This window comes from Botryllus schlosseri, chromosome 11, assembly GCF_051294905.1.
Source record: "Botryllus schlosseri isolate E-star chromosome 11, Bs_hap1, whole genome shotgun sequence".
Taxonomy (NCBI): domain Eukaryota; kingdom Metazoa; phylum Chordata; class Ascidiacea; order Stolidobranchia; family Styelidae; genus Botryllus; species Botryllus schlosseri.
In genome coordinates, this window is record NC_137246.1 from 8,330,535 (window position 1) to 8,353,724 (window position 23,190).

The following is a 23,190-nucleotide window of genomic DNA, read 5'->3' on the forward strand; positions in this document are numbered from 1 at the left end:
TTCAAAACTAGGTTTATGTTCTAAAATTCCAGTTTACTTTTCGAGGGCGAGTCAGAATCACGGCGCTGGCCGCACTTTGCCCAGGTCTGGCATAATAACTCCCGAGCGTGGTCGTCCTTTAATTATCATATGCTCGACAGGAAAGATCCTGTCTCTATCAAATACCCTGGACCAAATTTGTGGAACAGCATCACGCCGGCTATCCGACAATCCTCGAGCATGTACTGTCCACATTCAGGTCGAAATACAAGCAATTTGCTCTACTGAATGAATAGCCTAGTAAACCTACTAGTCAGCCCTAAAGTTTACTGGACCACGACCTGACATTTCGATCTCGCCTTCTGTCACTTGCCACCTCATTTCGCCGCTTGTTTTTTTGTATAACTTACTTTACTCTTTATTCAGTGTGCATGCCCTCTCTTTACATCGCCTAGGCCCGGGTGGGTGTCTGATTTCAAAGACTACTCCATGTCGTTTCCACACCTTCCAGCACTTCATTGTATTGAGGCGTTTTTAAATGATGAAATTGATGATAAACTGATACTGATAGTGATACCTTGTTAGGTTCAACCCTGTGTACCAATTAGTGGAATGACCGAAAATTTCGGGGATCTAAACTTCTGTGATAAAAATCCCAGGACCGGGATGAACCTAGCGTCGTCGATAATTGTAATTATATTCGAGACTGCTACATGAGGATAATAAAGTGAGTCGTCTACATCATCCTTGGCCAGGAAACGGAAGGAGCGAGATCATGGGCCTCTATTCCCGCGCAGTGGTACAGCATACTCCTAATACGCATTTGAAACAAAAATCAATTTGAGACAAACAGGTTTAAAACATGGCCATTGCGTAGAACATGTTTTTTTTTTAATTTGCGGCGTTACCACTCTTTAATTGTGACGTCACAACAAAAGGACATTGGTAGTTTGAAATATAGGGGGAATATGCCTCCTTTGAGGAAAAAGGCTTCCGATCCCTGTCTTGAACGGACCAAAAACATTTTATACCAGGCGTAAATCGTTATACAGCTTATTTTTACGGTCAGCGGTATTCATCATCAGAACATCCATTCCGTACCAATGATCCAGAACCACGTACCATACCTGTTGAACCGACAACGATCTCGAGGGTTTCAACCATTCATTTCGTATACGTCGACTATATCGGATGCAATTCGTCCGTAGGTCCGATAGTATTCACAAAATTTGGGCATAGTTATATAACTTTTGAAGAAAAGCACCATTTTTAAAAAAAAGGCAGCTTTTCAAAACACTGTTACAAGTATGAGCAAAACCAGTGTTTCCCAAATTTTTTTTTGAGGTGCCGCCACCCTGGACAACGTATTAAGTGCCATCTACCCTCATAACACCTAAATCATAAAACGAAAGTGGTTCTGCATTTATTACAGTTAATAATGAGATGGATGAAGCTGGTGTAGTAGTATTATTTTCATCATACTCGTCGTCATATTGGATTTGAGTTTTGATAAGAACAATCTCATATTAAAACTCCAGTCTCCACGTCCCCTACTGCGAAGTCTGTTTCTGCTGCGAGTCAAAAACACGTTTTATCAAATATAAGCGGGAAAGGGCAAAGACGAAAAAGTCAACCCGACTCTAGTGAGACTTTTTATTTGATTCAATTCTGCTTCCAGAACGATTGATTGTAGTTATTGAACTTTGGGTTGACCTCAAAATTGTTCTACTACAATGTAACCAGAATCAGATCCTCAAACATTTCATGCTCGGAAACTTTACTGAATGGACTGATTATCCGGTATGGCATTTTTAATTAGATTTTTTACTGGAATTAAATCATCTTATTCTCGTGCAGTTTTCTGAGGCGATTGATTCATGCTTCTTCACCAAAATTGGGTATTCGAATTCGAACTGGACTGGTAGCTCATGCATGCTTGAAAATTGGAACAGTTCACGTGTCGCAAAATTTCGGTGAAATAACACGGACTTATCACTGAATCCGGACAGAAACATATCCCCATTTATCAGGTTTCATCATTAATAAGAACGAATATATTCTACAGCGCCCCTCAATCGTCCATTTCATGACCAGCGCCCTCTTCACGTTCGCGAACGCTCCCAGGGGTCGCTGGCACCCACTTTGTGAACCATGCAACCCTACTTATAATATATTATGTTCCACCATGTGGGAAATTGCTCCTACATGGGCTCCGAAGACTCTTTCCCGAAGATTGTTTTTGACAGTACCATAATAACGGATGGAATGAGGGGCTCATGCAGACCGAATAAAAGTGACCTCTGATGTGACAAAATGATAGCAACGAGTTTCTCTATGATACCCTACGATAAAACGTTTGCTTCAGTAATATTGGTATGATTCAAGTTGGTATGGCACCAAACGCGTTTATAACATTGACTAACATCCACGGCAGTTGTATCCTCGCGGAAAAGAATTGCTTGAAATTTGAATTGAAACGTCACCTAGCGAACCAGAACCATTTAAGGGGTTTTCACCATCTCTAGTGCAGGGCCGTAACAGCACTTCGCCAGCCCCCCCCCCCCCAAAAAAAAAACGTTAGTTTTGGGCACCCCATAGGGTGATATACCGGACTTCTGGTGGGCTTAGCCCTTAGCCCGCTACTTGTCATCAACATTCGGAGTCCGTTTAGTGAGCAAGCATTAGTGATCAAGAATTCATGATTGAATCGGGCAGTATCATCGGGGAATTGCGTATATATTGCTTTCAATTTCTATCCCCTCTCTGCTCACGTGATCAGATTTACCGGCAGAGCTGAGTGAGGTGTATTTGAAAAGGTAGGACCCCTCAATGATCTTAAGCATCTTCGGGCGTATACCCGTTGGCAGGGACAAAACAGCACTTCGTCAGGCCCCAAAAAAATTGGGTCTTGGGCTCACATAGGGCGATAAACCGACCCCCATCATGTTGTTCGCTTTTGCCTCGGAACTAGCTGTACTGCTCAGCGAGCCAGCGCGGGTTGCGAAAATTTTCGATAATTCATGATAAAATCGGTCAATAAGGTCGGGAATTGCATATATATTGCTATCAATATCTTTTCCTCTCTGCTCACGTTATCAGATTTACCGGTAGAGCTGAGTGAGGTGTCTTAGAAACTGTAGGGCCCGTGAATAATAATTAGACATTTTCGGGCGGGCGGACCCGTTGTTATGACTTCGTTACATGATGTTATTTCGTGACCTCCTGTCTGCTATATCAAAAAATATAGAAACGGCCAAACTTTCTAAACTAAAAGACGCAGACGATTTCAAATTGGTATTTCTTCACTGGCATATAATTTTTCCCTTCGGGATGGAATTCGTCTTCTGAGGTTCAGATTGCCAAGACAGGAACATTTGGCGCCAGTCATTTCGGTGCCTATGGACAATTAAACCTATATGCATTTTGTATATATAACGAAGTTTTCGATCAGCGTATGGGCACTGGGCAGTCCTTTTCGGCCAAGGTTTTCACGCTGCCGATCGTTTTGGCACACTTCTTGGAGTCGCATGTGATATGTCCTAAATCGTTACATGTCTTGGTGCATCGTGTCGCGGTATTGGCCAACGCCGATATGTCCATTTCTATAAATCTTGCGTGTTTTTTTCTTGGGGAAAGAGTACCAAATAATCAAGATGATTGACTCCTTGGAATCGCGCGAAGCGCGAAAACATTTTTAAAAGTTGAATAAATTTTCAAAAAATACTCCATAATTTCGACGACGACTTGCAAGGAATATACCGGTAAGCTTACGCCTTAACGGTCTAGCTAGGCCATAGACCAAACAATGTATTCAGCGTCTAAGTATTGCTACTTCGATATTGAGCAGAGTGTAAAACGGGTACCGACATTACCACTTTAACAAGTTCTACAGCACATAGCCAACACCCCAATCGCACGGATTTCGTTTTGATGATACCATAAACATATGAAGACAAGACCCCGTACGCCTGTTAGATTTTTTACATCAGACAACGATATCAATTTCATTAATCGGTTGGAGAAGCATTATTCTCTGACTACCTATACATGAAGCGTATTTCGCTCTTGATGTTGTGTGATTGCGGGTCAAGCTCACAGCAGCAATTTTTGAGATTGTCAAGGCACAGGCTTGTTAAGTGTTGATTTTTTTTTGCGCCGCCAGCGCCATACATAGAGTGGCCCGCAGTTGAAATGCAATAAATTTCAACCACAGATGTTATAATGAAGTGAAAATTGGAATCTATGAAAAAGGTTCACAGTGCAGAACCTACCAAGGTTCGTATGTGAACGTGAACCTCTGAATTTCCGAGGTTCACACACAGAACGCGAACTTGAACCTCACGTTCACACCATCCCTAATGGTAACCCTAGTAAGACACCGCTTATACCAGGGGCCGCAAACTCAAAACGGGTCGCGGGTCACTTTTCAAATTTCGTAGAGGACGCGAACCGCATGAATTCAATATCGTGATTAATCAGGCCACACAGTTGAACAACGACGCTATCTCATTACCTATACTGGTTTAGTGGTTTATTTGCAGAAGTATAGAAGTGCAATATTACGATAAATGATATACGTATCTTGGGGGGGGGGGGGGGGGTTGTTTTGTGGGGTATGGGTGGATGTGCTATTTTTGAAGGATGACGTTCATTCTTTCACTTAGCAAGTGGAGAGGGCGTGGTCCGGGTTTTACTGTTCGGGATTTGCTAAGCTTTGAGGTGGTTTAGGAAGGTCATTCCATCGTGTCGTACAAAATTTTTTCATTTCTGGTTTTTCGGATTTTTATATGATTTCTTGCTTGGGCTTGGTCTGCCTATTCGAGGAAGTTGTTGGGCGATTTGACTCACGGTACGCTGGATTCAAAAATTCACGTTCAATATTCTTATGTTATTGGTCTATAGATTTCATGATCATAGGGTTTGTGGTGACTGGGTCTTTGGTTTGTCTTTTCTCCCAACTGTTGGTTGGGTTGTGGCGCGGGTGGTCTTGGGTTCTGTGTATGGTGGTTGGGAAGGGGTGGCTGGGGCATTTGGGTGGGGGGGGGTTGTATAGGTGCGCATTTTTATTCAATATATACATGATAGCATGAAATGTAATAAGATAGAAGCGGTGATAGTATGGCGTCATGGTTTGAAATTGCGGTGAAAATAATCAAATTACATTATTCTCGCGATATGCGTATTACCATGGAAAACTGAATGGGATAGAATGGTGACTGCGTGGCCTGTCAATCAGATACGGTTGAATGACAAGTCATCGAGCAAATTAGCGCAGGCGCGAAACCGTGTTTTGCTCACTATGGCGAGAGCCGTGAGACCGCCGAGACCTCGGCGTCCACAAAGTTTCGTTTGTTAGCTGTGATCGGATGTACCGTTTGACCTACTATATATATAAATATATATGTTTTGCAGAACTATATTGGTACTTATTTACAGCTATCGGATATTGGAAATGCCTGCGAAGAATTGTGCCGTCCCTAATACTAGTCGAAAAAATAGTAATTCAGCACTCTTTGTCATTCACAGGGTTGATCTCACAAATGACGAACAGGAAAGGCAGCACCGATCGCAACTACGTTGTTTTATATTGTCCATGCGTGATTCTACGGATAAAAGAGATAATATAATCAGTCAGCTAGATAGAGAATCTTGAGTTACGGAATTCCTTTTCTGTTGTGACAGATTATGATCTATAAATGGTATGGGAGGTGTTCCGCCAGGCTAGCGCATGCCGGCATGATATCAAAGCTGGATATTTATATGTATTAGGCGCAAACCAGTGACCGATACGTTGTTACTGGCATCATGCAATTATTCTTTCATGGACCATTTATTGTGTTTTTAAGAGCCACAATATGTGATCTACATTTCCGGCCAGAAGATGTCATAGCGGCAGGTGCTTCTTGGAGACGTCGGGAGCCATACCTTGCCTCAATTTGCCTTAAAAGTCCGGATCATTCTCTTCCCCACCAAGGAAAGAGCCAGCTCCCAGAAAAGCTTGTGCTAAAAAATTCTATTATCAAAATGTTGCCCGATTGAAAAAGGAGGCATCTCTTATTGAAGGTAGGTGAAATTTAGAATCAAGTTGGATGCTAATTTGTCACTTACTTACTGTTCAATAGGTGGCTGGGTAGCATACGAGAGGAAGGGAAAGCTCTATCTTGATTTGGAGGAAGATGATCAGCATATTCAACCTAAAATCAGGTCAGTTTTGGATTTGCTCCTCCTAAGGCCTGCAGGCGTCAACAAATAAATAAATTTACGAAATTCGTGAGCTACTCTCAAATACAGGTTTATAGATTGAAAACAGCCCACACATTTTGCAATGCTGCACAAGTGCACATATGGTTGAAACATATTATAGATTCGATACCAATTTGTATATATCTATCGAAAATGCGACCAGCTTATGCCAACCATGATCACTTATGTTCTATCATTACAGGATAGTGTTTGACGATGACTTGTCCATCGTATGCTGCCGTATGATCTTATTTTTCAGATGAAGATGACCGGCCACATGACGCCGCGGACCATACAAGGAGATTACAAAATATGAACCATGCCAGGAAATCACAAAATCTGAAGAAAAACCGAAAACTGTCACTGACACCCAACCCATTTGCTGGATATGAAAGGATCATGGCGACCCGGAGATCTTTTATTTTAACCGGGTTTATACTTTTGGCTCCGTGGTGCCTTCATGCACCAATCTGCTCGTACCAGTTGTGCCCCGGACAGCTCTGCATAACTGGCTAACATCTAGCGAATGTATGATAAATCGTCAATATACTTGATAATTTGTCAATATACAATACCACACATGATGACTGTTGCAATGCTCAGTTATTGCTCAGATGAGAAATGAAAGGATTGCATGCCTAGAAGTCAACAATGCTCCTGGTGTGATATATATAGTATTGCACCCTACACCTTCATGTGGTAAAGGTTTGTTAATATTCGCATCGTCATTGAACCGTCAATCTTGTAATAACGTTTCTTGTTGACCCTGCGATCACATACTTGTTGCAATGAGATGTCAATCCTTAGCAGCGCGGGTAGAACATGATAATCTGAAAAATATAGCAGATTTATAAACTAAAAAGGACACTGGATGTGTGTTCAACTAAATCACAATGTACTGCAAGGCCAGTGTCTCGTCCAGATTAGCTAAAATCGACATTTTAAGTTATATGCCATCAATTTTGAAATTGAAAACATTGTAAAACACTTTCGGATCAAGGTTTTTCCTTCAAATTACCACGTGTACCCTGGCTTCCTTTATTCGACTCTCTTTCCAAAGCTTGTTAACTAGCTTCTTTGTGAAGGAGTGACCCGACACTCTAAGAAATAAGCCAATGACATAGTCTATCACTAGTTTGGAATGGACATTAGTACACGTTGCTCTGTTGATGCTGCTGCTGAAGTTGAATACGTATGAAATTTTGACAACTCTGTCCTGCAAAATTGAAAAGTTCATTAACCTTGGGGATTTGCTGCATTTCCTCGTAAACTCTCTGTAGACTCTCCCAAGAAGAAATAGCAGCGCTGAGCCTGGGTATACAAGCGCCCCAGCCTTGCGCTCCATCAGGGGGATTAACTTGCCAAACGGCTTGTCGGTGTTATTTACGGCATAAGATATTCAGCAAAGATCGGTCTAACTCAGACCTGGGCAAAGTGCGGCCCGCGGGCCACATGCGGCCCGCGAAGCTATTCTGTGCGGCCCGCGAAAGGTTGCTTGGAACTCTAAACATATAGCTTGCATTTTGAATGATTGAATCCATAGGCTATATCAAATGAACATGAAATTCGTTTAATTTGAAGCCTGTTCATTTATATGCCACGATTGCGCGGCCTACGTACCTGGCATGCGTAATCCAGATTGAAAATAAAGGCAATGTGGCAAAGTATGAGTAGCAATTGAAGCCTCAAGAAATCATTCTTTCCATATAGTTCAGTTCAAGCCTTCCTTGTTGACATTGTCACATTACGCATTATGCGGTATGTGTTTCTATTTGTTGCATGATATGTTCGTAAAACAAGTCAATCAGAGCTTGCGATTACTATATGACTCATCATATCTAACACCCATAAAGGATTAACGGGCATGCCAAAAAAAAAACGAAAACTGAATTCAAAGAAGGTTTAGGTTTACAATTTAAAGCACTATAAATATCCGCATTCCGCATACTGGAGTCAGGGGTAAACTCATCCTTTCAGTTTTTGCCGAGCATGTCGCCGAGATTAGGGATTGCAATTAAAGTCGGTCTTATATGACAAAGGCACGAAACACTCGGTCAAGGGAAGGCGAAGTTCAGAAAAACTGCATGCTTCGATCAGCATAAAGGCTATTTAAGCTGCACACTGCTCGGAAGGCAGTGACTAAGAAAATGAGCTTGGTGCTATTGCATATAAATTTTAGTGCAGCAGTGGTTCTCGAACTGGGAAACGTGAAAGCATCAGAAGGTTGGCGCGATGCCGAAGCTTAATGAAAAAAATTTTGCGCTCTGCGCGATATACCCTCAGTTTATAGTTGTTGCTCTGTGTATAGTCCGACTTTGAAATTTAACAATTCTCTCATCAACAGCCATAATCTTCCATGCCATTAAACTATCCGTTGGGATTGCTAGCATTCTGGTTGCACTTTTTAATATTTTGTGATATCAAGATAAGTGGGCGCGAAATCGTTCACCATCATAAAGGGAGGCGTGCCTAAAAAGTTTGAGAACCACTGTTTTAGAGTTTTAATAGAAGAACGTGGATAGGGCTGCAACACAAATGGGTGTGGATTCGAATCCGACCGAGATCGACTTCAGAATTCCTATACCTAACTGTTGGAGGTTTATCTAGGCTCCTCCTCGCCACCTCCTCCGCGTAAGCGGTGTCTTACAAAAAGCCTAGAAGTGGGCCGTGCTATAAGTCGGCAGTTACGGAAAAAATGAATAATATCGGCCTGGTGTAAATGATGATAGTAGTCGACAAACACCATGAATACCACAAAAAAAACGTGGATAGGGGTTTAAAGAGAGCTAAAATGTATCATGTTTAACATTGTTTCAAATCATGACAGCAAATAGATATTTTCTAATTAACCATCACTTTCTCATTACCTAATATCAACACATTCACCGAGCAGCATTTATCAGCAATGTAATTTAGAAATAAAATTAAAATACGCTGGAGAATACAGCTAAATTTTTTCACTTGGCCCGCCAACGTATTTATTTTTCTCATTTGGCCCGCGAAGGAGAATAATTGCCCACCCCTGGTCTAACTGGTCATTGAATTTTCGAACTGTCTTTTTCAAAGTAAAACCAGCCATGTATTCTAAAATATCGCCCTCCCTTTCAGAAATACTGGCAGGGACCAATAACTCCGGCTGAGGTGGCTTCATTCCATTATCAATTATTTTTTCCATGAGCTCAAGTAAAAATTTGGCAGAGAAAAGCCTGTCGTTTGATTTTGTATATAATATTGGATCACCGCAAACCTTACTGTAACTCATCACAATATCATCTGGATTTCTAGTGGAATTCATATTGATAATCCATCCCGTAGCTAGTTCAGTACCTATTTTCAGAGAGTTCTGGTGGGTCTTTGAACTCCAATGAGCGCAGCAATGATTCAAGATCCACTGGTTGCTGAATAATATTTGGAACAGATATTGTGTCCATGCTTTCATCAAAGTCGTTGAAGAGAAGTTCATGGACAATTTCCGGGGGAATATCGTACCATTTCTTAACAACGTCACTAACTTGCAAGGCAATAATTTCAATAGATATACAGTATAAATGAGTAAGCCGTGTACCTGATGAAAATAAAATAATAATAATACAGCACCACAGACACTGCAGTCGATGTTCAACTTAATCACAACTGTCTACTACATGAAAAGTAATCTAGACAAGGTACGATAATAATAACACTTTATTAACCCGCTATGTGTGTTAACGTTAGCCGGAGCATCACGGCAGACAACCGAAACATTCTGGCTGCGATGACTTGTCATTCAACCGTATCTGATTGACAGGCCACGCAGTTACCGTTCTATCCCATTCAGTTTTCCATGGTATTACATATATCGGATGTTTTGGCGTTCGCGCGTGCGTTTTTCGACAGTTTTTCGCGTTCTTTCAACTTCTGTTTTGCTGTCGTCTGGTTTTCGATAATAGGCGTCTTCTTATGTTTTCGATTTCGATGTTCGCGTCTTCTGCGTATTCATTTTTCTTATCAAGCGTCATCTTCCATATCCATATTTCGGTCTTCATATTCATGAAGGTCGTGATGATGATCTTCTTATGTGGTCCCGTGTAGATGTTTCGGTAAATCTCTTCTATGGACACGTTGATGTTGTTTCCGATTACGTCCTCAATGTCCGCGCTGACGATATAGAATATCTTTTTATAAATCGGACATGCGTTGAAGATATGATACATGGTATCGTGGTTTTTACGGCAGAATTTACAATCGTTTTTGAGGACCTGGTCTTTTCTCTTCGCCCATCCAGATTGGTTTTTTCTTGCACCTGAAAAGTATGCCTCAGTGTTTATTCTGTAGGATATTACCCGTTGAATATTTGATATTTGATGTTTGATTGCCTCTTCGTATAACCATATTTGCTTCCAATTTGGTGTTTCTTGGTTGTAACACGAGAAATGGTCCGTTTTGTACATGAGCCATCATGCTCACTGGCGCCCATTGTGACGACTTTGCCCTCGTGGTTTCAGAGGCATTTTCCTTCCAGTCGTTTGCTTATTCATGTGATTCATTGAGTGATTTGTATTTATTTGAGCTAGGAATTAGGGAGAATAGGTTGTAATTTGACATTGTTCTGTTGATTCAATTGATTGCATTGTTATTGTATTTAGACATAAGATTAGCCTAGGGAGTTGACTGTTGTTAACCCGTTGCGACTGTACCTTAAATTGGCGTGAACTTTAGTTAGCCATTAAATTACTTTCCTATCTGTAAACCAGTGGTTTATATTGACAGGGTCTCGTGGGTAGATCTTGATAGGTAGGAAGTGATTACAAGCAAGGTAGGGTTGTGACCGAGTTGGCAAGCTTCTCGACTAGCCAAACTTATATAGCCAAATATCCAATCCAAATATAACGTACGGTCGTTGACTAGGCAACGACTAAACGTACGTTACATTGGTCATCATGTTGCGTATTGGTTCGAATTAGTGCGACGTATATCTCTTTTTGGGTCAGTTTCCACGTTTGTGTGTTTTCTCCTCTCAGTGACTCGTATGAGTCTATTTCCTTCTTCCAGTTTCGGGAGGGCGCGTATCTGTGGGGATATAAGTTGTTATAGAGGTTATTGTTTATAGACCTCACCCTGGTCCCCATGTTATGGATTGCTTCCGCGTGCCATATCTCATTCGGTGTTGTAATAGATTCGATCTCTTGTATGCGCTTGGCGTTCCTGGCATGTATTGTGCTGGCCACGTCCCGCAACCCTATTCCCCCGTGCTGTTTGGGTCTAATTAGAGTGATTCTCGATTTCTGCTCCAAGTTTTCCGGACTCCACAGGATGTTGTAGATTATCCTTTCCAGTTCTTTTCTTCGTTGTTCGGTGATCTGAATATTGTAGTATATGTAAGTTATTTTTGTCATTATGTATGCCTTGATTGCCTGTATTTTCCCGATCCATGATAGCTTTTTCGATTTGATGTTGGCGGCTTGCTTTCTTACTTCTTTTATGAGGTTGTCATGATTTGTTTCATTCGCATCCTCCCCGTAGTGGATTCCGAGGATTTTAATTTTTGTTTTTGCGAAGTGGGCGTGCCTGGAATCTTTTAGTAGTAGGTGGGATTTGGGGTTCATGGGTAGGATCTCGGTTTTTTCGGTATTGATTTCCTGCCCAGTGGCTTGGTACAGGCTCGAGTATTCTCTTAGCACTTGCGTTATTGAGTCTATGTCGGATAGGTATAGGGTGACGTCATCGGCGAATTGGTCGATCTTGTGGTACATTCCTCCAATACGTATTCCTCTTACGTTACCTACTCAACCCTAATGAATTGATATCTTGGTAAATTAGGGGTACAGGGCTTATCGAACGCCTTGAAATCTTGTTTAAGGATTGCACCGTGTGTTGATTGATCAGATAGAAGCAGCCATGACAATGCTCTTCTCAAATACACATTGTCGTCGTCATTATCGGCGAGAAATGGCTTGGAAGTGACATTACTGTCGGTAAAATACATTCATTAAATACGATTTATTCCTTTTATATGTGGATAAATGGGCGAATAATGTATCGATTCAGCGTTCCGGCCCGCCAAGTAATTAATTTTCCTATATCCGGCCCGCCGACTGGAGAAGTTGCACGCTCCTGGTCTTGATAAATCTACAACGTGTATGATGCACGGCGTTAGTGCGAAAATACGACAATAAAAGAATTATAAATTGCACCGAATCATCGCTCGAAATGCATCAATTAGTTCAACTGTCTGCGATTCAGGTGGTATCACTTCGTGAGTAGGCCTTTAGTGATAGATCGCTGATCCTCCAGAGTATTTCAATAAAAACGACTGGCGTATGGTGGGGATAAGGATAGAGTGGCAAGACAGTGGCTCTAGATAGGACGAAGCTTGGTGTCGCAATTTGAAGGGCGTGTGAAGCCACACCAAATTTCCCAGGTATATGTGCCATGTGGACGGTTCGGTTTAACACAAATTGTTAGGCAGAGTGAAGGTTCTATGAAGGTTATTTATTATTGTCTGTTTGTATAGATTAGAATCGTGCATAATGAATACACATTTATCGGGTTTCATTGAATGTGCCGTTGAGTCTGGATGAGAAGGAAGGTTTTCGTTCAATAGGGCGGCGGCAATGTTCCCTCTAATTTTCCACGGGTCTGTGAAAACACATCAACTCACTGCGAGGTCCTTGGACAACAATACGCAGTATAGGGTTACGGCGGCTGATTTACCAGCATTTTCTCGCCAATGTGTGATGTGTTGATTAAATAAATGTCAACTATTTCACTCGACTCCGGATTTCCCCGAGTTTTCCCGAAACTCTAACGTTCGTTGCGTCGGATTCGAGTTTTTGTCGCATTTTAAAACATTTCTACAAAAAGAGATGATGTCGCTTCGTCTGATTTCTCATTACTGATTACTATAGTTAGTGATGTACACTTGTACATCTGATATGGTCTTCAATTTTGTCTGATGATCATCATATCATCACTGCATTCTGCGAAGGATATTGTGGTAATTTCTTTTTCGAACCACAGGTGGATTATTGTTTGGTGCGCGGCACATAATTTTCTGTGCGCTAAGACTTTATCAGCAGTGCGCGCGCTCGCGACTTGGTGAGGGTATTTTTTGATTCAATTGGTGAATGGTTACACGGCTTCGATGCACAGCATCTCGACGCTGAAAGAGTACCAAATGTACCTATCACGACATACCAGTTGAAAAGCACTGTTGACCTAACTCGCAAACCATTTAAATTTCAATACAATCTTTGCGACAGGTCACAGGTGACCCTCCAGCAATCAAAATTAAAATATAGTTTCGACAGGTGTATGCAAGTCAGAAGCAAGTATACTTGCGAATTGGAAACTTTAAATTTGCTGCTGCTCGTCCGCACGGATGTTGCCCTTTTATATCACACGAAGCAGTATTGAGGTTTCTGCAACGTAGAGTCCTGTTGAAAACCACTAACTTGATTTTGATGGTTAGATAAATTTTCTCTAGATGGAATCGGAGTCGCAGGCATTTCCTGACACCATTTTTAGTCGGAGTTGCGGATCACATATTGACTGGAGTCGGAGTTTGATAAAATGCCTGGTCTCCGTGTCCAACTACTTAAAAATGGAACCTAATTTTCTGAATTGTTGCTAAAAAGTACCGTTGCAGTTATAGAAGTTAATCACATCGCAAAAAAATAGTATTTTTATTTTTCCGAATTTATTCAACACGTGGAGCGAACATGTAGGTATTGCGGTTAATCATGTACGAAATATAGCAATTATATTGCTGTTCTGACATATTAACAGGGTTGTAACCAAGTCATAAGGCTCCGAGTCTCAATTCAGTCTCACTTTTATAGTTTATAGTTATTCATTGATTTTATAGTTTATAGTTAGTCATTTTCAATTCATCATCGAGTCAAGTCCGAGTTCAATTCAGCGAGCAGGGGGTCAAGTCCGAGTCATGGTCTGATGACTCAAGTCCGAGTCCAAGTCATTGTGTTGACTGCTCAGTTTCCAGTTAAAATCTTTTTAAACCCATTTTTTTATAACTCTATTTGGAGATATCGAATGCTTCGTATTTATAATATAATAATTTTCCTCACTTCTAGCAGTTTTTGGTCGCATTTTCAAGTAGCAGTACCATTAGACGAACTTCCAATAGTGTGGTTACTTTACTATTCTTCGAAATTTCAATGAAATGTCGGTATTGACCGTGTGAATCTCGAGTCATATGACTTGGTTTGGTTTGAGCACAGTTACGGCATAACATACATAAATTCGGGTATGAAATAGCTGAATAACGATATTAACGAAATGTTCGAGGGTATAGAAATCTTCTTTATGGCGGCAGAGGATCTTCTGTGGCATTTTTATAATTTCCTACATGGCAGACTTTCGCCTATAATTAATTTCTTTCTGATGAAATCAGGCATGTCATAACAACAATCCTGAAGTTAATTAAATCTGCTCTCTATTCAGAGATCAAAGAAGATTTCTGTTTTTTTTATAAATGTAAATTACCTGAATAAAATAAAAATTGGGCCTACCAACAACCATAAATTATTCTTCTGCACTGGTGTCTGCTATCTTCTATGTTGATTAAAATTCATATGTATGTTAATGCCAATACAAAAGTTGTTACTTTTTAAATAAATTAATCATTCTACATCAGTGCTTTTCAACTTATGGGATGGTACACACTTTTACGGGTGGAAATATCTGCAGTGCGGATGACGAATTAGATCCTCCGGGAGCTTGTATCATACTCTAAAAACGATTTCTGCCAGAAAGTATTCTCCACTCGCGGAAAATACTCTGAATTTCGGATGGAAGTGCTGGATGGTTGTTATAATGACCCGGCCATCCAAGCACCAGAAGTTCTTGTACAAATTCCTACGACTGATCTGGCCGAAATGGATTTTAGTAGCCTACACTATAGCTGAAATCAAAACGAGGAAAGAGAGTTGTCATTTTAGTGAGATTTGATGGCCTAAAACGGTATAGTCTACTTGTTGAACATCTGAACAAGATATTGGTGCCGGTGCTCAAAAAGGCTGAAAAGCACTGTTCTGCAGTATGACAACATTTAATTATGACACTGGAAAGAATGAATAACTACTGAATATTTTTTATTCAATTGGTGGAAATAATAACAGAGAATATCGGAAAAGTATAATTTTGAGTAGATTAACAGTATTGTAGAAGTCATAATTGGACTCGTAGTCGGAGTTTTGCGAGAAAAACATTAGTGGTCTGGGCCGTATTCAAATACTGTATGTTTAAAGTTTCAAGAGTTGAAATAGGTGGTGAAGTGTACCGAATCCGAAGTCCTGTTCCGTAAACATTTCATCAATAAGGAATGAGTTTTAATGTACTCGGAATGGTTTAAAAAGCAGGCTCATTGAAAAGAAAAAAAAATACTGAAAACAAAAAATACCTGTTCCGGATAAGTGTGTTCGATTTGATTATACACATAAACCTCTTTGTAATTATGTAATATGTAAATATCATGACTTGACCACACTGTGGTAAGTTGGGCACGAATAATTGCCCACGCTATGATTGTTCCATCAAAATATTCCGAGCTTGCCAATGTACTTTCCACGGTGAATACAGTTTAAGACTTTCGCCCTTATCCATGTTTGAGGCAATGGTACAGCAATGTTACATTCATGTGGTTTACAGAAAGTTCACCAAGAACGAAATAAAAATTATAACTGTCCATCAGTCTCCAACGATTCTTTACCATAATTCACATCTCCGACAAACTCCTTTCCCTTTCGCTCAGTAGGAAATGGATGATCCTCCCCGTAAATGTTTAGTGAATATGCATCGTGCACCCAAACTGACTGTTTCACGATCGGCCAAACTTTTGCTGTCAGGAAATTAATATCGACCATGTATTTGTTGTTTCCTCTATACTCTGCGATAAGTTGCTTCATGTTTGGAATAGAATTACCGTAGCCTCCCCACATGGGATTCAGCGGAATTTAAGAATGGTTTGGGTGATCCCTCATCACATGGAAAGTCCTGGCAGATTTAAGCCAATCTTCCGTGGCCTCTCGTCCTCTTGCAAGCATGCGATAATCGATGTCCAGAATCGTAAAGTACTTTACAGGTTTTGCAGCTATTAGGAACCGCCAAGACATCTGATTTCTAATGTTAGATCCAGTCATGTTCACAAATTTAACGTTGAGAGAGCAAAGTTGTTTCACAACATCCAACGGTAGCGTGTTATCGTTGAAAACCCATATTTTCCATCCCGGATAGATTTTGAATACACGTTTTGCGTTCTCTAGCGCACCATCCACATACCGAGGTTTGTTTCCGTAGAAAGAATAAACAACCGCCGGTCGAGTCCACTCGCGTTTCTGGACGCTTGCTTGCATCAGCGAGAGATTTGGCGTATATCGCTCATATGGATTCGTGCATAAATCGAAATAAAGTTCAATACCGTCTCGAATCCAACACGGGAGCTCACACAAACGGAAGCCGTAAGGCACATCGTTTATCCCGCAGTAATTCTCGTCTTGAATCTTCTGTCCGATTCTGATAGACAGGGAATTCGTCGGATATACACCTGGTACACTCTCTTTCCTTAAAATTTCATTCCATTCATTTCGATCGATAAGTTCGGGGTACCGAGGCAGTATCTTCTTTGCAAAATGTTTGCTCACGGCAACACCGCCTTCGTTTGAGATGATACCTTCGCATATATCTCCATGCAAAATCTCACACTCCTTTTCTAAACTGTGAAGGGTGGCGGAATGATACAAAGATAGGAAATGACGGTTGTGCGTGAGCATGTGCTTGGTCAGAAAATCTCTCCAATTTGGCAGGAATATGATTTCGCTATCCACGAGAAATAATATTTTGTAATTAGTCTCTGTGAATATATTTAACACATCCCTAGTTCGTGATTGAGGTCTTGGGCAGTGGCGGCTCGTCCTATAGGGCAACTGGGGCATTGCCCCACCTAAAATTCTGTTCAATAACAATTTAACCATTTATAGACGCACAGCGCACAATATATACCGAGATCACAGCGAAACCCGCGTTCTTCTTGTGCTTTCGCTTGCAAATGCCCATACATAGCGAAGTCTCTGCGAAAATCGAATTCTCTTCTGTGTTTTCGCTTTGAGAATGCCTAGCCGGGGCTTGCCCCGGTAGCGCTCATAACAAGCTTTCACTATCTATTCTCTCAAAGCCGCGCACAATAAAGAAACGGTGATTTACTCTCTCCTATTCGTAAAATGGCCGAGCAACCGGGGCAAATATGCCTGTCGCCCCTAAGGTGTGATGTAACAATCGTATCTATATCTGAACTCGGTTACCGTAATATGCGTTGAGTCGACCTTTGCTGGTATAGGTCGATTTTGACGGTGTTTCGCACCATGATAATTCTTGAAACTTGGTATGATATGTCGTGAAGGTAGTATTTAACACTGCTCCAAGTTTCAGGCTTGCCACTTAAAGATAAGGGTAGTAATTCCGTTTCCGAAGTTCAGTGTGTGCTGATCTATCATGTACAATTGTACATAGTACAGCAAACAGATTTTACTCAAAAGCCAGTATTGGTCTCCATTGATTTTGACGATGTTCTATACCGAGATCGGTCATGACATTTGGCACGGTAAGTGTTAGTATCGACCGCTGTAACAAGTTTTAAGTTTGTCACTGAACTATGTGGGTGGTAATTTCGTTTCCAAAGTCGAGTAAGAGCTGACTCTTCATTTATCGCTAACAAATTTACGCAAAAGCCGTTATTGGTCTCTATTGATTTTAACGATGTTCCATACCTAGATCTGTCATGAGCTTTTGCACGGTATGTCTTGATTTTAGTATCGAACGCGGTGCCAAGTCTTAAAGTTGACACTCAATGATTGAGGCAGTTATTTCGTTTTCGAGGTCGAGTATGGTAGAGATGCGCGCTGATCTGATACTTAGCCTACCTACGTCATTGCGGATCTCACGCAAAAGCCGGTGTCGGTCTGTGCTAATCTATAGTCTGCGTTCCATAACGAGATCGGTGATGATATTTCCAATGGTATATCTCGATGATCGCATGAAACAGCTAACCAAGATTCTCGGTTTGCATTCAAATATTCACATAATTTTATGTTCGCCAATGTCCATTTCACTGTGAAATTGTGGCCTTCAAACCATTTGCTTACAATCTTCTGTCAAATGCGATAGCTATTTCATTTTCGATGTCGGCTAACAGCTGATCATTCGATCAGCCTATTCCTCGATCTATTTTAGTCAGTTCGTCTGTTTGTATTGATTTTGACAGTGTACCATACCGGAATGGGTTATGAGATTGCGTATGCTACTTCTCGATGATTTCTTGTAACAGTATACTAAGTTTACGGCTTTTATTCATGTATTTATTGATTAATATATTTTCCAACGGCGATTTCGCAGCAGACTTATAGACAGTAAGCCGTATGTGTTGTGTCACTGTCTCCAGTTTCAAGGCCAAAATGTCCTATGTTGTTCCGAGACCGAAGTTCCGAGGCTGCTGTCCTTAGTTCTTCAAAGACCATTCAAATTGATGTTCTGGATTCAATATGACAGGCCCAATCTATGAGATAACAATTGCGTATGTGTCCGAACTCGTTGACCTTTCCAGTTAGGCTTACGCAATCTCTCGAGTTCTAGTCATTGGAATTAGTCAGGTCAAGTCAAGCGCGAACATGAATCGTATTGAATCTTTGCTCCGTACGTAGTTTACGCAGTTGCCTTTAGAGCGAAAATGAGAGGTCTAGAAGTTGTCCACTGTCCAGTCTATTGATCCAATCGTACGCCGGGTGCCTCCGCTTTGGTTGCCTATTATCACCTGGTCGTAACCAGAGATGGCCACAGTCCGGTTCTGGAGCCGGAGCAGGATTTCAATGTTTTTTTACCTGGCCGGACTGGATCCGGATTTTGAATTTGGGGTGACAGTCGGATTTTAGCCGGATTTTTTGCTGTGATAGGATTAATTAGCATTGTTCTGGCAGGATTTTTTCGGATTCCGAACTGGACATTCACCAGCCGGATTTCTTTGGACTCTGAATTTCCAATTGCCAGCCGGATCCGGATAGATTCGGATCCCGAAATTTTGGAATCCGCCCATCTCTGGTCGTAACCACCAGCTCAGTGGTCGTAACACACCAGGATCGTGTACGAAACACTTTCGGACGGGCTTAGAAAAATTAGGGTCAATCGATTTGCGTAATCTCTAACTCTACCATGAAATCATAACGCATGCTACTAAGGATGACCTGATACTTGATTCGTGGCATAGGGCGATTCTTAGTTCACGTTCATTTTGTAAAATAATCATTTGATTAAAAATAAATGAATAAAACATTTGTTACCACACTTCAAGTCACGGCTCACCGGCAAACCTCTCGCGGCACCTACGTTAAAATCACTGTTGTCGGGAAATTCATGTGACCATCATAAAGTTACTTTTTTACGTTGGAAAACGCCATTGTGACGTCATCTTGATAAAAGTCGCTCGCAGCCCTTGCCCCACCACCCGATATTGTCACGAGCCGCCACTGGTCTTGGGAGTATTTTTATGTCGTTTCCGTACAAGGACCGCAATGTTCGCTCGTTGTAGGTTTTTCTGTGGTCAGAATAAATGTAAATATCGACACCTGGAATGCCGTGATACTTTCTCAGAACCGATGCAGTAAAGTTTGTGTATCCGAATCGATTCGTTGCGGCAACAGCGAGCAGTATTTCCCCTGATATATAATTGTTACCTCGTAGACTGTAGTCTTCCTGTCCCATTTCTGTGCAAGACGGGTGCGGTATGTCATCTATCAGAATCGGCGGCCAGATGACATTGTAGCTGACGAATACGATAATTACAGAGACGGCAAATGAAAAAATCAACCTATTGCGATTTTTTCTTAATATCGCAAAGGTTGACATACTTCTATTCATAATCAAATCTGCGCAGTCAAATATATTTCCAGTGAAGTTATTGAGATTAGTAAACGACATTTCTGATTACAGAATATGGATATCGCACGATATGGAGCAAAATCATATGACCTGCAAATAAATTCTGGTTCAAATCAACATCTATCGCTTCGCAACGCCGGAATCGAAACTTTGCTACTAACATTATATAGGGGTGATCAAATCTGCTTGAATGCTACTGAGATGCCCAGTAGGGCGGAGCATGGACCGGGACCGGATTGAAAATCCAACAGGATTTTCTCATTTTCAGCTGAAGCGCGTTCGAAGCCGGTTGCTCGGACAGGATTTACCGTATCCCACGTTTCCATGTCGACATAACGATACCCGCATTAAAACTTAAAGGTCAACTGCATCTTCAAAAAGACTTTCCCTTATTTCGTACATTATGTGGCTAGGAACATGGATAAAATAATAAAAATTGCGAATACTCAATAGTTTGGTCGTAATTTAATTTACAAATAGAAAAGCCATAAAACGGAAACGAAATCATTCAACCATGAAATGACGTCATGTAACTGACACGACAAGTCCTGGTAAACAGAAAGGTATACATTTAGGTCAGTTATAGGGATTGATTATACACTTTTTGCTGTGGATTTGGGTCTTTTAGCGTGGTCATGAAAGCTTTAAAGAAGATCAGGCATCGAGGTAGATGTCATGTAGCGTATGGTTGATACTCTCACACGTACTGCCGGTTCTCACTTCATATTCTCGCAACAAAAAAATTATGGAAAGAAGAAGTCAGAGGAATGCTATAAACCTGCCTGCTATAAACCTGTGTCTGGAATCGGTAAGTGGAAATGTATTGTGTCGGCCAGTATTGTAAGAGTGTAACTAACCGTTTCTTCTTGTACTTATATTGTTTTCACTCGAGTACATGTAGAAACAATTATGCCTTCAAAAACTTATGAAGTATAAGTGTAGTAGTCTGAAATAAATCCACTTCACTGATTGAAAAAGTAGGGGCTTTACTTACTGAAAATGGAGTCTATGACCACTGACCAGCCTACTTCAGAACGGTTACGTGGCTAACCAGCTTTTTATGGAAAAGGTATACTCTTTGTTTTGAAAATGAAATTCTGTTTGTTTAGTCGTATAAGTCATTTTATTTACTGAATGGGGAGTGTCAGATATCCCTGACCGAACACCTCTGGTAGTCATTACTAGCACTACATCGATTTAGGCTTTATCTTCGAAAACAAGTTTTCAAGGAAGAACAAAAGGTGGTACACGGAAGACATACACGTTCTCAAACTCAAAATCATTCACTGATGAAGCTGTTTGAGCCGGAAAGCCTGCATGTCATGTCGGCAGCAAAAGTTAGAGAATAATATCGATGATCCATTAATATATCGTAATCTGTGCAGTTGTAGGCATACCTCTCAATATGTTGACATCTCAGTAGAGATGAAAAGGTACCGCTATCACCATAACAGTTTGAATGTTAGGTACTGTGTAATATTATGGCTGTTCAAAACAACCCTTATCAGATTTCATATGCATTTTTGTAGGATGCAGTTGGCAATCCTTCATTCTAATGAATCATTAAGATACAACATTTGGTACACTGCCTTCAATCTGACAACATTTGGTATACTGCCTTCAATCTGACTGTTACCAAAACTTTGTAATATACTTTTACCTGTTCTAGATTAGGCCTACTTCAATGAAAAAGTTGAAGCACTCATCAAAACAAGATCAGGAACGGCGGAGTTGCCCAATTCTATTGAGATTGTTCATCCTCATGCGACTACTGACGTCTTCAAAATTAGCTGGGACAAAGCTATTGCCAAACACAAAACCTGATATATTTCTCTCCCTGACACAGTAGTCAGTAGTGGTCCGGATGGATTAGTTATGTTGCATTTATTATTTTCAATAAAACTATTCATTCACAAGGAAGCATTGCAAAATTGAAATCTCTTGAAAGTATTGGATGAGAATTTTGATCAGATGGCGGTAACAACGCGCGCAGTAAGGATTCTTCGTTTCGTTGTTTTTACGTGGGATCCACAAGGCCAGCGAACAAAATTTCTCTACGCAGTGTTTCGCAGCTTCCTGAAAAGTGTAATTGTTGTGTAAGGAAATTAATTGGCAGCTCACTCGACGTTTCATTTGAATTAGACTCATTTACTCATGCATCGAATGAGGTGTAATAATTCTGTGGCCATATTCCTGTTGATATCCACAGTAAGTCATGTCCAATGCATCAACATCAGGACACACTGATTGAAATGCTGTGATGCATTCTTCTGTCACTTACTCGGGGGGACCTTCTTGCTGCATAAACTCTCCCTAATATTTATCATAAGCTGACAACCTCCATAGTCCATACTGACACCTGTAATTGATAATACCAAGATTCCTAACTGTAAAGAGGTGATGCACTAACTCACAAATACCACTATAGACAAGCGGCTTACGTTGAACAAGCTATAGGCTGATCATACTTTTGATTACTAACCTCCTTCGGTTAGTAATGTATAATCACACGCAAAAGACCTATCGTTATACGAAGCTGCTAGGGGTTCCACTGATGTTGGATGGAGCGAATCAACACCAGAAACGCGTCTGCATTTCCACATTCTTTTCGTAGGAAAGTGCAAAAGGTATACTTACATTCGACATCTGAGAACTCAGACTCATTTTCAATATCCCTTGACGAATCCGTTACCAGCAAAACCTCCGCCATCAACTAAAATAATCGCCCTGCGATTGGGAGTACACAAACATCTGCGGTGGTGAGAAGAGATGTCATGTACCTGACGTCACAATGCACATTCAGCTTTTTCGATAAACAACCCAATATTGAGACTTTCAGTCCAAATTACGGCCATTTCCGATTAGTTTGAAATACGCAAAGTCGGCAATTTCGGTATAAAAAATAATTCTGAACATGATTCCGCAAAGTTGTCTATGAAGATGCAGTTGACCTTTAATAATAAATCATAATGTTTCTTGTGGAATGGTACAGGATAATGTATATACTGCAATTTGATCTTATCAATACTGCATATCTCCGCATTC

General features: G+C 40.8%; 1 protein-coding gene and 1 long non-coding RNA gene across 2 annotated transcripts; one reads left to right on the forward strand and one right to left on the reverse strand.

Moving 5' to 3' along the window:
• Positions 1-5,167: 5,167 nt before the first annotated feature.
• On the forward strand, positions 5,168-6,803 carry LOC145449383 (uncharacterized). The gene is made up of 2 exons (XR_013918240.1): positions 5,168-6,042; positions 6,102-6,803. It is a non-coding gene; the product is annotated as an uncharacterized LOC145449383 (long non-coding RNA).
• An 8,634-nt stretch (positions 6,804-15,437) lies between these two features.
• On the reverse strand, positions 15,438-20,162 carry LOC145450805 (uncharacterized). The gene is made up of 2 exons (XM_080329310.1): positions 19,747-20,162; positions 15,438-17,120 (listed from the first exon to the last, which is right to left on the reverse strand). The coding sequence occupies exons 1-2, from the start codon at positions 20,122-20,124 to the stop codon at positions 16,176-16,178; spliced, it is 1,323 nt and encodes a 440-aa protein (XP_080185436.1). The 5' UTR covers positions 20,125-20,162; the 3' UTR covers positions 15,438-16,175.
• Positions 20,163-23,190: the final 3,028 nt, after the last annotated feature.